Source organism: Panulirus ornatus, chromosome 36 (assembly GCF_036320965.1).
Source record: "Panulirus ornatus isolate Po-2019 chromosome 36, ASM3632096v1, whole genome shotgun sequence".
Classification (NCBI taxonomy): domain Eukaryota; kingdom Metazoa; phylum Arthropoda; class Malacostraca; order Decapoda; family Palinuridae; genus Panulirus; species Panulirus ornatus.
Window position 1 is genome coordinate 1,741,170 of NC_092259.1, and position 18,541 is coordinate 1,759,710.

The window sequence follows — 18,541 nt, forward strand, 5'->3', positions numbered from 1 at the left end:
AGATCAGGTATCTGCTTTGAAGAATGTGCATGACAAATACTTGAAATAACAGATGGATTTGTATGTTGCATTCATGGATCTAGAGAAAGCATAGGATAGGGTTTACATGAGAAATACAGACAACAGGAGGCCTGACTGGCCCACAACTTGGCTGTCTGGTAAAAAAGAAGAAAAAAAGGATTATAAGTCAATAAGAAAATGTAATTCCATTCCGTATTTTTTTAAGCTATCACCAACTACCTGCTACTGCACATTAGCCTTTTAATGTCCCCGTTACTGCTGTTGTTTATGCAGTTTATTCCTGATGTTTTTCTTTAAAGTATACCTGAATTTATAAAATATTTGTCTAAACAACTTCTGAAGGTATTTATAGTCTTAGCATTCAATATGTCTGATGGTAACAAATTCTAATGCTCAACACACCTATAGGAAAAGAAGCTTTTCCCATGTCCATACCACATCTTTCAGCTTTGCATTTAATTCTATTTGTCCTGGTAACCGTATTTTCTTGCTTTTCAAAAAGATGTTTGTGATTTACCTTATCAAACTTGTTCAGAATTTTGAACACTTGGATTAAGTTGCCGTGAAGTCCACGTTTTTTAAGGGATTCTGTCGTTTTCGCCTTTCTTCACATGCCAGGTTTCTCAGGGATGGGATCAATTTTGTCGTATGTCTTTGTACTTGCTCTAATTTTTCCTAGTCTTTTTTTATAATTTGGGGACCACAACTGGGCTGCATTTTCAAGGGGTGGTTTTACTAGAGAATTTTTACTTGCTGCCTGACTGTTTAGAGTATTTCTGATTGTTGCTAATGACAACACCAAGGTTCTTTTCTTCACTCACTTTACTTTCTGAATAGTTTGTAGTCATAACATATATTCTTGCCTTCAAAGTGCATAACTTCACACTTGTCTACATTAAACTTCATTTGCCATCAGTCTGACCACTCTGCTAGCAAGGTAAGATCTCTCAATCATTTTGCAGTCCTGCCTGTCACAGCTCTACCTCCTAGTTGAGTATCATCAGCAAACTTGGAGATCTCCGATATGAGACCAAGTTCTAGGTTATTAATGTACATCATGAAAAGAGCTGGGCCTAGGACCGACCCCTGTGGCACACCACTCATTACGTCTAGCCAATCTGAGGCTTTGCCGTTTAATACTATAGGCTGCTTTCTTCCGGTAAACCATTCTCTGATCCATGTACAAAGTTCTTCACCAATTCCCTGTGCTTTAAGTTTGTGTAAAAGTCCCTTGTGTGGTACTTTATCGAAAACGTTTTGGAAATCTAAATATACTACATCAGGCGGTAATTTTTCATCCTAATTCTCACAAATAACATTAAAGAATTCTAGCAAATTTGTCAGGCAGGATCGTCTCTTGCGGAAACCATGTTGATTGTCCGATATAATCTTGTGTTCTAGAAACGTGACAATTCTATCTCGTATTATTTTTTCCATCGTTTTATCTAACACTGACATAAGGATAATTGGGTGGTAGTTCAAGGCACACTTTTTCCTTTTATATATAGGAGTGACATTTGCTAGTTTCCTGTCAACTGGCACTTGACCATCCGATATAGATCTGTTGAATATTTTTGTTATAGGGTATATCAGCTGTCATCTGACCTCCTGCAAAAATCTTGGAGCTAAGTTATATGGGCGGTTGGATATGTTAGATAGAGGTGTTCTGTGGAAGGTCTCAAGAATATATGGTGTGGGAGGTAAGCTGTGAGAAGTTTTCATCAAGGGTGTAAGGCATGTGAACGAGTAGGAAGAGAGAAGAGTGACTGGTACCCAGTAAAGGTCAGTCTGCAGCAAGGGTGTGTGATGTCACCATGTTTGTTTAATCTGCTTATGGATGGGGTGGAGGGAGGTAAATGCAAGAGTTTTGGAGGGAGTATGCAGTCTGTTGGGGATGAGAGGGTCTGGGAAGTGAATCACTTTTTGTTAGCTGATAATACAGGACTGGTGGCTGATTCAAGTGAGAAACTGCAGAAGTTGGTGACTGAGTTTAGAAGTGTGTGTGAAAGGGGAAAACTGAGAGTAAATGTGAATAAAAGCAAGGTTATATGGTTTAGCGGGGTTGAGGGAAAATTTAGTTGGGATGTAAATATGCATGGAGAAAAATTGGACGAACTGAAGTGTTTTACATATCTGGGAGAGGACTTGGCAGTGAAGGAAACCATGGATGCAGAAGTAAGCTATACGATAGGGGAGGGGGTTAAGGTTCTGGGAGCAATGAAGAATGTGTGGAGAGATCATTCTCTCAAAGAGCAAAAATGGGTATGTTTGAAGGAATAGCAGTTCAATCAATATTGTATCATTGCTAATTAGGGTTGTGTGGGGGAAGATGGATATGATGGAAATGAAATGTTCGAGGACAATATCTAAAGAGGTGGTATGATCGAGTAATTAATGAAAGGTAAGAGAGATGTGTGGTAATAAAGTGTGGTTGGGAGAACACAATAGGGTGTGTTGAAAAGGTTTGGATATATAGAGAGAATGAGTGAAGAAAGGTTGACAAAGAGAATATTTTTGTCAAAAGTGGAGGGAACAAGGAGAATCGGGAGACCAAAGTGGAGGTGGAAGGGTAGTGTGAAAAAGATTTTGAGCGATTGGGGCTGTCAATTCGCCATCTGAACCAGGGCATGTGAAATGTCTGGGGTAAACCATGGAAAGGTCTGTGGGGCCTGAATGTGGATTAGGAGCTGTGGTTTATGTGCACTACAAAATACAGTTAGAGAATGAATTTGACCGGCCATGGCCTTTCTTCATATTCTTCCTGGCACTACTTTGCTGATGCAAGGAGGGGGGGGGGGGGCAATGCTGTTCCCTGTGGAGGTGAAGGTGGGGATTTGTATGTTTTTAAAAAAAGGATGTCGGGGAGAAGAGTGGTGAGAGTAAGTGAGCTTGGAAAGAATACATCTGATCCACACATCCTCTACTACATCTGAAACCAAACTGCTTTTCCCCAATCTAATGCTCTTCACCCCTCTCAATCAATCCCCTCCTGTATAACTTATGAGGTACTCTCATCAAACTTATATCCCCTTTGCATTTATACAGCAGCACTTTACATGGATTCTGCTAATTCTCAGGCACCTCACTATGATCCATACATACTTAGAAAATCCTTACCAACAAATCAACAACAACAGTTACCCTTTTTTAAGAAATTCAACTGGAATACCCTCCAATCCAACCACCTTGCTCCATTTCATTCTCCATAAGGCTTTCACCATCTCTTCCCTTTTTAAAAAACCACTCTCCATTACTCCTCTCACTTCTCATACCACCCACACATCAAGCACATTCAGTAGTCCTTTAAAGTACTCTCTCCATCTCCTCATTTCATCACTACCTGTCACCATTTCCCCTTTTGCTCCCTTTACCGATGCTTCCATTTGCTCTCTTGTCTTTTGCACATTATTACCCTCCTTCCAAAACATAATCTTATTCTACGTAAAGTTTACGGATACTCACTCATCCCAACTCTCATTTAACCTCATTTCCAACCCTTGCACCTTCCTCTTGACCTATTGCTGCTTTCTCTTCACATCTCCCAGTCATCTGCAGTCCTTCTCTGTAAGTACCCTGTGAATGCTTCTCTTTTTTCTTTCACTTGCAACTTTACTACTTCATTCCACCACTCACTGTCCTTTCTAGTATGCCCACCTCCCATCTTATGCATGCCACATGTATCTCTTGTATGTACATGCCAGCATTACTTCCCTAAATACTTTGAATTTCCCACCCACCTCTCTTCCTTCATTTACTCGCTCACTTTTTGCATTCCACACACAATCTCTCCTGTTATTTCTTCATCTCTCTCTTTTCCATGCTCACTTGCTCTCACCACAGTGTTTCCTGTTCTTCAAAAACCTCTACAAATCCTCACACTCGTCTCCACAAGATAGTGATCAGACATTCCACCAGTTGCCCCTCTGTACAATTGCATCCAAAAGTTTCTCTCCCAAAAATGCCCACTGGCCATCTCTCCTACTCACATATGTATACTTTTGTATCTCTCTCTTTTAAACCAAGTATTCTCAATCACCAATCCTTTTTCAGGACACAGTTCACAAGCTGTTCACCATTTCTATTCATTATACTGAATACCCCAAGCCCCCTAATTATACCCTATACTGTCATACTACTCACCTTCGAATTAAAATCACCCATTGCTAACACCCAGTCACTTATATCAAAACTGCTAACACACCTTACTCAGCTGCTCCGAAAACACTTATGATCTTTCTTCTAATTGCCAGGTGCATAAGTGCTGATGATAATTCATCTCTCGCCAATCAATTTCATTTTTACCCACATTAGTCTAGATTTTACTTCCTCACACTTTCACTCACACCCACCATTCCTGTCTCAGGAGTAGTGCTACTCCTTCCTTAGCTCTTGTCCTCTCACTAACCCCTGACTTTACTCCTAAGACATTTCAAACCATCCTTCTGCTTTACTCTTGAACTTAGTTTCACTTAGAGCCTGAATATCCACATTTTCCCTCAAATATATTAGCTCTCTCTTTTCTTCCCATCTTGACCACATCTAAACAAAATTTAGACATCCCTACATGAGCCTTTGAGGAGGATGAGCACTCCCTGCTTGGCTCCTTCTCCTGTTCCATCCCCCATGCCCTCTTTAGTTGCCTTCTACAACATGCATTCTACCTTATTAACTCTCCTGCTATCATCTGTCTTCATCTAACCCTTTCTGTCCACTGCAATGTTGCTTCTCTCTCTTTCCTACAAGAGGTATCATTTCAGCCACTATCTGCATGTGTCCTGCCTCCTAAAAATGAAACTTGCAGTATGCATTTGGCTGCTTTTCCTATAACTTGTGTGTCACATGAGCCATAGGAGGACTGGCCATTATGATGCCTCCTTTCCTCACACAACAAAGCAATGGAATCCTCTTCCTTGTTTTGTCTCCCTCTTCCTCTGACCTTCAAAATTTAAAGGCTAGGTCCACAAACACCTGAAGAGATGACATTGATCCATCTTCTTTTTCAAACTCATTACTTTTTTGAACTGACATGATTTTGACATGCTTTCGTCTGTTCCACATCCATCAGCTTCTTCATTATGAAAGAATATCCACCTATACTCTTTGCATTAATTTCTCTCTACCTTGTCACTTCATATTCTCAAGCTCCACTGATAATGAGTGAAGATGTGTCTTACCCTAGACTTAGTCAAAAATCCTCAACTATCTCATACTTAAAAATTACTGTACATAAGTACTTACCTGTTAGACAACCATTAAAAATTACTGTACATAAGTACTTACCTGTTAAACAACCAATCAGTGAGTACAAAGCACCTTGGGAGTTGAAAAATACAGTCACATTTTTCTGACTATGGCTCAGACCAAGGCGAATCCTTTGCAAGATCTCGATGTTTTTTTGCTTCTTTAACTGAGAACACAGCGAGGAAAATTCCTCTGTAGAAGGGACCTGTTACAAAGCATGAAACTTAGTAATGTATAAGAGGGGTACTTCAAAACTATGTAATAGCCATAGATGACAATGAATGGAAAGATGAATTTCAGCGAATAAAAATAATCAAGAATCAATATATTTCATTACCTTTAACTTTTTGGTTATGTTTTCCAAATCCAAACGGTGCATATCTCGAACCATGCTTCGCTTCTTTAATCTAAATGCATGGTCATTGTTCCGTGCTCTTTGGCGGATTATTTCCATACTGTCTGCACCTCCACATTCCATACTGATGTAAATGAAAAAATTATTACATCCAGTTCTATTCGTTCCCTAACAATCATATATCAGCTTAACTCTGATGAAAAACAGAGCTTTTTTCTAAACACATTCTTTTAGGTGAAGCAGTATTTCCCTCTGCTGTGCTAGTGCGTTTCTTAGGTGAAGCAGTATTTCCCTCTTCTGTGCTAGTGTGTTTCAACTTGGCATCAATTTCTAAAACTCGGAACCACTCTTCATTTCCATCTGCAACATGACCTGAGAAAATGTTAAGGATGGGTAACTTTGTGTCTGGAGTAGAGTAAACTATCATTACAGCTTCGAAGAATCCAGTATCTTTCAAGTATAAAGAGCACTTATCTTAAGAAAGACCCCAAATAAATTGTGCTCAAAATCTGTCCTATTTGAGAGCATATTCCCCTTACATATTCCTGTCTCATCAAGCTTCCTATTTAGTCAGTAGCCCCTCCACATAAAATCCTTTAAACCTAAATATCTTCTTATATCATTTACTATGAGTCCTGGGTTCCATTTAAATACCATTTGATCACCTGCAAATAATAAGTATTTTACAAAAATAAGCCAAATATACATATGTGAGACAGAGAAGAAACTTTACTCATATAAAACACATTAAAAACTATCATAAAACTTAGCTTGGGGTGGGAGAAAAATATTTTTGAACCCTGAATAGCACAACCAAAACATCTGCACTACAAAGGGGTAGCACCAAACCATTTAAACCCAAGAATTTGTATAACCAGCAAGTGTAGAGTGACTGTTAAATCATTGCAAATGATGAGTTATCAGCAGCTAATTCTTCATAAAAAATGCAAGCAAGTTCTTCCTCACCATCTAAACCCTATCACCAGATAAAGGCCATTTCTTTTCTTGTATGCTATCATGGGTCATATTATCTTTCCATGTGAGGAAAAGGAGTGCCTATGAATATCCATGACAAGGTTTTTCCACTAAGCAGGGCCAGTGAGAAGTGCTCACTGCCATATCATACCCGATTAGAAAAGGCTTCCCTCTGGCACAATACACACATACTGCAGAAATGTCAGTCTTGGGTTCATCTGAAAATATTCTCAGCAATTAATTCAAGCTTTTTTCAAAAGTTTCTGTGCTCATTCAAGGCCAGTATTCATTTCACTCAGTTGGACATTGAAATATTTCCATCTTTATGGCTAAGTTCTTGTATATCACTGTTTGACATCTCTTTGGTATACTCAAAGGAATTATTGCTGACTTAATTATACTGTTCCTTCCTTATTGCTTTTGGTCCACAAAGGTAAAGAGAGCAGATAAAGGTAGAGTCGGGTGGCCAGTTCTCTGGTGCTTGTCAAATTGTTACTGTGCATACATGGCCATCAATGTTATGTTGTTGAGCAATGGGAAATCTGTGAGTATGGGTTAAGTTCTCTGTTCCTCCTTGGAGTTTGAGGTCTGGTTATGTGTGCTCTGGGTGGGAGGGCTCTAGTGCTGAAAAATGAATGCAATGAATATATATATATATATATATTTATCTATCTATATCTTTTCATTATACTTCATCGCTGTTTCCCATGTTAGCGAGGTAGCGCCAGGAAACAGATGAAGAAAGACCCATCTCCTTATATACATACGTACATGTACATATACATACATTTCAACATATACATATATATACATACATATACATAAACATATACATATATACACATGTACATATTCATGCTTGATCACCTTCATCCATTCCTGGAGCCACCTCACCCCACAGGAAACAGCATTGTAACCCCCTGCATCAGCAAGGTAGCACCCAGAAACAGATGAAGAAAGGCCACATCCACTCATACTCTAGCTGTCATGTGTAATGCACAAAAACCACAGCTCCCTATCCACATCCAGGTTTACCCAGGATGTTTCACATGTCCTGGTTCAGTCCACTGACAGCATGTCCACAACAGTGTACCACATCAATCCAATTCACTCTATTCTGTACACATCTTTCATGCTCTTACATGTTCAAGCCCCGATCACTCAAAATCTTTTTCACTCCATCCTTCCATCTCCAATTTGGTCTCCTCCTTCTCCTTGTTTCCTCCAACTCTAACACATATATCCTCTTTATCAACCTTTCCTCACACATTCTCTCTATATATCCAAACCATTTCAACACACACTCTTCTGCTTTCTCAACCACTCATTTTATTACCACAAACCTCTCTTACCCTTTCATTACTTACTCCATCAAACGACATTACACCACATGCTGCCCTCATACATTTCATTTCCAACACATCCTCACTCTCGCAATCATATAATATTGTTGGAATTACTATTCCTTCAAATATACACATTTTTTTTTTTGAGATAATGTTCTCTCTTTCCACACATTCTTTATCGCTCCCAGAACCTTCGCTCCCTCCTTACCCTGACTCGCTTCAGCTTCCATGGTTCCATTCACTGCCAAGTCCACTCCCAGATATCTAAATTTTCTCCATTCAAACTTACAACCAAACTGACTTGTCCCTAAACCCTGCTGAACCTAATAACCTTGCCCTTATTCACATTTACTCTCAACTTTCTCGTTTCACACTCTTTTCTAAACTCAGTCACCAACTTCTGCAGTTTCTCACTTGAATCAGCAACCAGGCCCTCTCATCCCCAACACTGCATACTCAACCCTCACTTCACAACACAACTGGTATTCTGTCCACAGACATAAAATCTATCCTTGTCATGTGCAACACTTGACAACACTTAACTCGTGCAGCTCATTCTTCATAACTCTAGACTTTCATGTGGTGAGCACTATGTGCTAGCCCTGCCTTTTGGCAAAATGTTAGGAGCAGTAGATAATAGTAGTATGTAGGGGCATTAGGTAGTAGTAGTACATAGGAGCATTAGATAGAAGTCATTAGGAACTTAAGGTAGGGGCCTTTGCAAATACTGTTCTAGACTTGCCCTCTGCCAGTGGCGAATTAAAGGTGAGGAACTAATGGCTAAGAAGTGGCACTGGAGTTCTTTGGTTATAGAGACTCCGTTGCTATGGCTTCTCCTTTGAGGAATGGGAATCAGAGATAGAGATATAGATAGATAGATGGATATGCATAAAACCACAGGAAAATGAAACACAATAAGTTCCAAGTGCACTTTCATGTAATGACCACATCGTTTAGGGTGATACCAGAATGAGATAGGAGACATACAACAGTCAGCTGATATACAAGGAAGAGACACATAGCTAAGATGCCATTGGTTAACAAGCATTACCAGTAGCATCTTAGTTACATCTCTTCCTCGTATATCAACTGAATGTTCTGTCTTCTATCTCCTTCTAGTATCAACCCGACGATGTGATGATTACATGAAAGTGCACTTGGAAACTAATCTTGTTTCATTTTCCTGAGGTTTTATTTATAAACTAGAACACATGCACTGCTGTGATGTCTAGCAATCTATATATCCCCTGGGGATAGGGGAGAAAGAATACTTCCCACATACTCCCCATGTGTCATAGAAGATGACTAAAAGGGGTGGGAGCAGGGGGCTGGAAACCCCATGTGTCAAAGAAGGTGACTAAAAGGGGTGGGAGCAGGGGGCTGGAAACCCCCCCCCTCCTTGTATTTAAATTCTAAAAGGGGAAACAGAAGGAGTCACGCAGGGAGTGCTCATCCTCCTCGAAGGCTCAGATTGGGGTGTCTAAATGTGTGTGGATGTAACCAAGATGAGAAAAAAGGAGAGATAGGTAGCATGTTTGAGGAAAGAAACCTGGATGTTTTGGCTCTGAATGAAACGAAGCTCAAAAGTAAAGTGGAAGTGTGGTTTGGGAATGTCTTGGAAGTAAATTCAGGGGATGGTGAGAGGACAAGAGCAAAGGAAGGAGTAGCACTCCTGAAGCAGGAGTTGTGGGAATATGTGATACAGTGTAAGATTGATAAGGGCAAAACTGAAAGTGGATGGAGAGAGATGGGTGATTATTGGTGTCTATGCACCACGTCAAGAGAAGAAATATCATGAGAGGCAAGTGTTCTGGGAGCAGCTGAGTGAGTGTGTTAGCATTTTGATGCACAAGACCGGGTTGTAGTGATGGGTGATTTGAATGTGAAGGTAGGGTAATGTGGCAGCTGAGGGTATAACTGGTGTACATGGGGTGTTCTGTGTTGTAAATGGAAATGGTGGAGAGCTTGTGGATTTGTGATTGGGAATGCCTGGTTTAAAAAGAAAGATATACATAAATATACATATGTTGGTAGGAGAGATGGCCAGAAGGCGTTATTAGATTACGTGTTAATTGATAGACGGGTGAAAGAGACTTTTGGATGTTAATGTCCTGAGAGGGGCAGCTAGAGAGATATCTGATCACTATCTTGTGGAGACAAAGGTGAAGATTGGTAGAGGTTTTCAGAAAAGAGGGGAGACTGTTGGGGAGAAAAGAGTGGTGAGAATAAGTGAGCTTGGAAAGGAGACTTGTGTGAGGAAGTATCAGGAAAGATTGAGTGCAGAATGGCAAAAGGTGAGAGTGAATGATGTAAGGGGAGTGGGGGAGGAATGGGATGTATTTAGTAAAGCATTGATGGCTTGTGCAAAAGATGCATGTGGCATGAGAAAGGTGGGAGGTGGGCAAATTAGAAAGGGTAGTGAGTGGTGGGATGAAGTATGATTGTTAGTGAAAGAGAAGAGAGAGGCATTTTGCAGAATTTTTGCAGGGAAGTAGTGCAAATGACTGGGAGATGTATAAAAGAAAGCAGCAGGAGGTCAAGAGAAAGGTGCAAGAGGTGAAAAAGAGGGCAAATGAGAGTTGGGGTGAGAATCATTAAATTTTAGGGAGAATAAAAAGATGTTTTAGAAGTTGGCACATAAAGTGTGTAAGACATGGGAACAAATGGGAACAATGGAGAAGGGGGCAAATGGGGAGTTAATAATAAGTAGTGATGAAGTAGATGGAGTGAGTATTTTGAAGGTTTGTTGAATGTGTTTGATGATAGAGTGGCAGATGTAGAGTGTTTTGATCGGGGTGGTGTGCAAAGTGAGAGGGTCAGGGAGAATGGTTTGGTAAACAGAGAGGAGGTAGTGAAATCTTTTGTGAGAGATGAAAGCCGGCAAGGCAGCGGGTTTCGATGGTATCGCAGTGGAACTTATCAAAAAGGGGGTGAGTGTGTTGTTGATTGGTTTGTAAGGAATTACATGGTGATCCATGATAGAGTGCCTGAGGATTGGTAGATTGCATCCATAAAGCCACTGTATAAAGGCAAAGGGGATAAAGGTGTGTTCAAATTACAGAGGAATAGGTTTGTTGAGTATTTCCTGGGAAATTATATGCGAGAGGGTAAAGGCATGTACAGAGCATCAGACTGGGGAAGAGCAGAGAGGTTCCAGAAGTGGTAGACGATGTGTGGATCAGGTGTTTGCTTTGAAGAATGTATGTGAGAAATACTTAGAAAAACAGATGGATCTGGAGAAGGCATATGATAGGGTTGATAGAGATGCTTTGTGGAAGGTTTTAAGAGTATATGGTGAGGGAGGTATGTTGTTTGAAGCAGTGAAAAGTTTTTACCAAGGATGTTAGGCATGTTTATGAGTAGGAAAAGAGGAAAATGATTGGTTCCCAGTGAATGTCAGTCTGCAGCAGGGGTGCATGATGTCTCCATGGTTATTTTGTTTATGGACGGGGTGGTTAGGGAGGTGAATGCAAGAGTTTTGGAGAGAGGGGCAAGTATGCAGTCTGTTCAGGATGAGAGGGATTGGGAGTGAGTCAGTTGTTGTTCACTGATGATACAGCACTGGTGGCTGATTTGGGTGAGAAACTGCAGAAGTTGGTGACTGAGTTTGGTAAAGTGTGTGAAAGAAGAAAGTTGAGAGCAAATGTGAATAAGAGCAAGGTTATTAGGTTAAGAAGGGTTGAGGGACAAGTTAATTGAGAGGTAAGTTTGAATGGAGAAAAACTGGAGGAAGTGAAGTGTTTTAGATACCCGGGAGTGGACTTGGCAGTGGATGGAACCATGGAAGTGGAAGTGAGTCAAAGGGTTGGGGAGGGGGCAAAGATTCTGGGAGTGTTGAAGAATGTGTGGAAGGTGAGAGCAAAAATGGGTACGTTTGAAGGAATAGTGGTTCCAACAGTGTTGTATGGTTGCAAGGCTTGGGCTATAGATAGGGTTGTGCAGATGAGAGTAGATGTGTTGGAAATGAAATGTTTGAGGACAATATGTGGTATGAGGTGGTTTGACTGAGCAAGTAATGAAAGGGTAAGAGAGATGTGAGAGAGCAGAAGAGCAGAAGCAGAAGAGGGTCTTGAAATGGTTTGGTCACATGGAGAGAGTGAGTGAGGAAAGATTGACAAGTAGGATATATGTGTCAGAGGTGGAGGGATGAAGGAGAAGCGGGAGTCCAAATTGGAGGTGGAACGATGGAGTGGAAAAGATTTTGAGCAATTGGGGGCCTGAACATACAGGATGATAAGCGTGCAAGGAATAGAATGAATTGGAATGATGTGGTATACTAGGGTTGATGTGCTGTCAATGGATTGAACCAGTGTGGTTTCAGAAGTGGCAGAGGATGTGTGGATCAGGTGTTTGCTTTGAAGAATGTATGTGAGAAATACTTAGAAAAGCAAATGGATTTGTATGTAGCATTTATGGATCTGGAGAAGGCATATGATAGAGTTGATAGAGATGCTCTGGGGAAGGTATTAAGAATATATGGTGTGGGAGGCAAGTTGTTAGAAGCAGTGAAAAGTTTTTATCGAGGATGTAAGGCATGTGTACGTGTAGGAAGAGAGGAAAGTGATTGGTTCTCAGTGAATGTAGGTTTGCGGCAGGGGTGTGTGATGTCTCCATGGTTGATTAATTTGTTTATGGATGGGGTTGTTAGGGAAGCTGAATGCAAGAGTTTTGGAAAGAGGGGCAAGTGTGCAGTCTGTTGTGGATGAGAGATCTTGGGAAGTGAGTCAGTTGTTGTTCGCTGATGATACAGTGCTGATGGCTGATTCAGGTGAGAAACTACAGAAGCTGGTGACCGAGTTTGGTAAGGAAAGAATGGCCCAACCCACCCACATATACATGTATATATATACACGTCCACACACGCAAATATATATACCTATACATCTCAACGTATACATATATATACACACAGACATATACATATATACACATGTACATAATTCATACTGTCTGCCTTTATTCATTCCCATCGCCACCCCGCCACACATGAAATAACAACTCCTCCCCCCCCTCATGTGCGCAAGGTAGTGCTAGGACAACAAAGGCCACATTCGTTCACACTCAGTCTCTAGGTGTCATATAATAATGTACCGAAACCACAGCTTCCTTTCCACATCCAGGACCCACAGAACTTTCCATGGTTTACCCCAGACGCTTCACATGCCATGGTTCAATCCATTGACAGCACGTTCGACCCCGATATACCACATCGTTCCAATTCACTCTATCCTTGCAAATCTTTCACCCTCCTGCATGTTGAGGCCCTTGGTCACTCAAAATCTTTTTCACTCCATCTTTCCACCTCCAATTTGGTCTCCCACTTCTCGTTCCCTCCACCTCTGACACATATATCCTCTTGGTCAATCTTTCCTCACTCATTCTCTCCATGTGACCAAACCATTTCAAAACACCCTCTTCTGCTCTCTCAACCACACTGTTTTTATTACCACACATCTCTCTTACCCTATTATTACTTACTCGATCAAACCACCTCACACCACATATTGTCCTCAAACATCTCATTTCCAGCACATCCACCCTCCTCCGCACAACTCTATCCATAGCCCATGCCTCGCAACCATATAACATTGTTGGAACCACTATTCCTTCAAACATACCTAATTTTTCTTTCCGAGATAATGTTCTTGACTTCCACATATTCATCAACTTTCCCAGAACGTTTGCCCCCTCCCCCACCCTATGATTCACTTATGCGTCCATGGTTCCAACCACTGCCAAATCCACTCCCAGATATCTAAAACACTTCACTTCCTCCAGTCTTTCTCCATTCAAACTTACCTCCCAGTTGACTTGTCCCTCAGCTTACATTTACTTTCAGCTTTCTTCTTTCACACACCTCACCAAACTCAGTCACCAGCTTCTGCAGTTTCTCACAGGAATCAGCCACCAGCGCTGTATCATCAGCGAAACAACAACTGACTCACTTCCCAAGCTCTCTCATCCACAACAGACTGCATACTTGCCCCTCTTTCCAAAACTCTTGTATTCACCCGCCGAACAACCCCATCCATAAACAAATTAAACAACCATGGAGACATCACACACCCCTGCCGCAAACCTACATTCACTGAGAACCAATCACTTTCCTCTCTTCCTACACGTACACATGCCTTACATCCTCGATAAAAACTTTTCACTGATTCTAACAACTTGCCTCTCACACCATATATTCTTAATCCTTCCACAGAGCATCTCTATCAACTCTATCATCTGCCTTCTCGAGATCCATAAATGCTACATACAAATCCATTTGCTTTTCTAAGTATTTCTCACATACATTCTTCAAAGCAAACACCTGATCCACACATCCTCTACCACTTCTGAAACCACACTGCTCTTCCCCAGTCTGATGCTCTGTATATGCCTTCACCCTCTCAATCAATACTCTACCATATAATTTCCCAGGAATACTCAACAAACTTATACCTCTGTAATTTGAGCACTCACTTTTATCCCCTTTGCCTTTCTACAATGGCACTATGCAAGCATTCTGCCAATCCTCAGGCACCTCACCATGAGTCACACATACATTACATAATTTTACCAACCAGTCAACAACACAGTCACCCCCTCTTTTAATAAATTCCACTGCAATACCATCCAAACCTGCTGCCTTGCCAGCTTTCATCTTCCGCAAAGCTTTTACTATCTCTTCTCTGTTTAACAAATCAGGTTGAGTATCCCTTACCTAAAATGCCTGGAACCAGAAGTGTTTTGGATTTTGGAATATTTCCATATACTTAATGAGATGTTGTATAGTTGCGAGGCGTGGGCTATGGATAGAGTTGTGCGCAGGAGGGTGGATGTGCTGGAAATGAGATGTTTGAGGACAATGTGTGGTGTGAGGTGGTTTGATCGAGTAAGTAATGTAAGGGTAAGAGAGATGTGTGGAAATAAAAAGAGCGTGGTTGAGAGAGCAGAAGAGGGTGTTTTGAAATGGTTTGGGCACATGGAGAGAATGAGTGAGGAAAGATTGACCAAGAGGATATATGTGTCGGAGGTGGAGGGAACGAGGAGAAGTGGGAGACCAAATTGGAGATGGAAAGATGGAGTGAAAAAAATTTTGAATGATCGGGGCCTGAACATGCAGGAGGGTGAAAGGCGGGCAAGGAATAGAGTGAATTGGATCGATGTGGTATACCGGGGTTGACATGCTGTCAATGGATTGAATCAGGGCATGTGAAGCGTCTGGGGTAAACCATGGAAAGTTGTGTGGGGCCTGGATGTGGAAAGGGAGCTGTGGTTTCGGGCATTATTGCGTGACAGCTGGAGACTGAGTGTGAACGAATGGGGCCTTTGTTGTCTTTTCCTAGTGCTACCTCGCACACATGAGGGGGGGGAGGGGGATGGTATTCCATGTGTGGCGAGGTGGCGATGGGAATGAATAGGGGCAGGCAGTGTGAATTGTGTGCATAGGTATATATGTATGTGTCTGTGTGTGTATATATATGTGTACATTGAGATGTAAAGGTATGTATATTTGCGTGTGTGGGCGTGTGTGTGTGTACATTGTGTATGGGGGTGGGCTGTGGCATTTCTTTTGTCTGTTTCCTTGCGCTACCTCGCAAACGCGGGAGACAGCGACAAAGCAAAATAATAATAAAAATAATACTTAATGAGATATCTGGAAAATAGGATGGTATGGAAACAAATGGGTCAAAACTGTGAAATAACACAATGTTTCGACTGTTCAATAGTCTCCCTCAGGAGATACTGATTCCAGCATTCGGCTGGACCATATTCCCCCTCAAGTAGGACACCTCAGCATGTCACTTTCTGAATGGATAGCTTGTCCTGCTATCTCCTCCCATTTACAGTGATCTCTGCTGCCTGACGTGACCAGCAGATGAACCCAGACCTTGCCTTAACATTGTTCTTAATCTGTTCCTTAAGGTAAGCTTTCACAGTATCACTAAACAATCTGTCATTTGCCTTTAATTGCCTTGGCAACGACCATTTAATGATAGTGTTAGAGCTTCCATAGAGGAAGGGATTAAGAACAATGTCGACGAGGTCTGGATTCATCTGCTGGTCATGTTAAGCAGCAGAGGTCACTGTGAATGGGTAGAGGCAGCAAGACAAGCAATTCAATCAGAGAGCAACATGCTGAAGAAAGGTGTGCATGGGATATGAAGCAAAAATGAATACTGCTACGTTGTATCGTCACCATTTAAACAAGCAGAAATAAATATTAACTATTCAGAGGGCTGTAAGAAATCAAATTTTATAGTCTTAGAACAATAAAAGTAGATACACAATATTTTATTTAGGGCAGCAAAATGATGGTATAAAGGCTGATGGAGCTAAAAAATCATCTTAAGGAGTAAATACAGTTATTAAGTCTTCAGGAATACCATTGAATATACCAAAAAGATAGAAAATATATGCAAGAACATGGCTAGTTGAAAATTTCAAGCAAAATCAGACTATGCATGGGAAGCAAGGAAGCATTAAAAAATGTTCAATGGATTGAATTTAGGTAATGTGTAAAGCAGCATAGATAATAATCAAGCAAGACCTATGGTGAGTGCAATGCTGTAAGTCCTGCCAACTGTCAAAATCTCTTCACTTCAGACATTGATCCTTTTAGTCAATCTTTCTTTGTTCATCCCCTCCATATATCTTAACTACTTCAGCACATCCAATTCAGATCTCTTAATCAGACTGTGGTTACTCCCACAACTCTCTCTTATGCAGTCATTCCACAGACTGGCTTTAAGACATCTCATTTCCATGATGTTCATCCCCTTCCATTCTGTGAATATAGATAGGAAAAGATAGATACTATGTATGTAGCAGTTGGCAGGCAGCAAACAACCAAGGAAGTATATTACCAGTACTACCCACTTGGGTATCGGGAGGGTTAGTGATGTCTGTGTAGCGAGTCAGCACGAAAAAGATTGTCAAGGTGCACTCCTCTGACCTACATAGCTGTCTTTTCTCTCTGCTTCACCCACATGGACTACTGGCAATCTGTCCACAAACCTGCAATCTCTTCTTGTTGTACATAACACTTGGCAACACTTAGCTCATACAGCTCATTCTTTGTAACAGGATTTTCCTACAGTAAACACTGTGCCCACCCTACCTTTTTGGCAAAATGTTAGGAACATTTAAGCAAGAGCATCAAGTAGTAACATTAGGTAGAAGTAGTTGGTAGGAACATTAGGCAGGAGAATTAGGTAGGAGCCTCTGCAAACACTTTGCTAAGCAGCACTGGAGTTTGCTGGTTATGGAGACACTATTGCCATGGCCACCGCTTTGAGGGAGTTTCAAGTGGGAACATGCATCAGAGATATAGACAGATGGATAGATAAACAGGGAAAGAGAATGAGAAAGATAGGTAGACTGGCTGATAGACAGTTAGATGGATGAAGACAGACAGATAGGTAAACAAATAGAGATAATACAGATTCACTGAACAAGTAATGTACAATGTACATTCGTATATATAAGGGTAATATTGAAAAAAAAATGCAGTCAAAGGATACGTAAAATGTTGACAATTATTTGTGGTCGTTCTCTAAAAACATTGAGATGTCCACGGACATTAACTAAATCTCCTAATTTCAGTGGAAGCTCTGGTTTCAACAGCATCTCATGTAAATCACTGAGAGGATCTTTGTCACAGCTAATCCTCTTTTTCCCATCATTTTTAACCTGATGGTGTGAACTGGAATCTTTAGAAGGAAATTTGACACACTGAATTATGCCAGTCCCATCATCAACTGCAAAAGAAAGAAGAGAAAATTTAATTTTTTCAAGAGTAAAATCCATCTGCAATCAAATACTGCAATGTAGAACAAGCTTCAAGAACATATAAGGACTGAGCTTACTCTTTTCTGCCTTTACATTTTTATGAATAAAATCATCTTTTCGTAATGATAAAATATTGCACAATTCAAAGGCCTTTCTGCATTTATCATGCATATTCTCATGTTTATGAAAAACATCAACTGATATACACTGAACTCATTGGCAAAATACATCCAGATCCCATGCACCAGTGGACCACCTGTAAACAAGACAGCACTTAAGGCATGGCATTCCATGGCTTGTGTTCACTGCTACCCTCTTATTTACAGCACCAAAGTAAGAGTACACCTTTTAATATATCTGGAGGGAATGCGAACAGTATTCGAGGGATTAAACAATATAAGGCTACCATATTTGAGATTGAGAGATGATCAAAATGTTTGATGCTAGTCAGACACTCACAGTTGTGGCCAGCCAAGTCCATGAGTCTCGCATACTCAAATGTTGGCACTGTTCTTAAAGATAAAATAAGATCCCATTCTGTGTCTGACACTAAGAATTGAAGAAATATGATGGACAGAATGGAAAAACCTTAACACTAGGAACGAAGACCAGAATTATAGGAACAATTCTCTGTCTAACACTGATTATCCAATTGAAGGCAAAGTTATCATATAATGACCTGAAGAGTGAAGGAGACAAAACAAGATAGGAAAATGCCTTTGTTGTAGGTAAAGGGTGGTTTGAGAGGTCCAAGAAGCATCTTGGTTTCCATAACGTCCATATTTTTAGAGAGGCTGCCAGTGCTGATAATAAGGCAGCACAA

At 40.8% G+C, this 18,541-nt stretch overlaps 2 protein-coding genes across 5 annotated transcripts in view; one reads left to right on the top strand and one right to left on the bottom strand.

Annotated features, from left to right (window-relative positions):
- The window catches only part of LOC139760429 (uncharacterized), a 61,165-nt gene that overhangs the window by 36,334 nt on the left and 6,290 nt on the right, over window positions 1-18,541 (bottom strand). Inside the window, exons 3-5 of the mRNA XM_071683667.1 lie at window positions 17,451-17,687; window positions 5,600-5,989; window positions 5,302-5,467 (exon numbers count right to left, since the gene is read on the bottom strand). Coding sequence (XP_071539768.1) covers window positions 5,302-5,467; window positions 5,600-5,740 — 307 coding nt within the window. The 5' untranslated portion in view covers window positions 5,741-5,989; window positions 17,451-17,687. The remainder of the gene's footprint in view (window positions 1-5,301; window positions 5,468-5,599; window positions 5,990-17,450; window positions 17,688-18,541) is intronic.
- LOC139760254 (uncharacterized) overlaps window positions 1-18,541 on the top strand; it is a 198,378-nt gene that overhangs the window by 33,111 nt on the left and 146,726 nt on the right. The window lies entirely within an intron of this gene.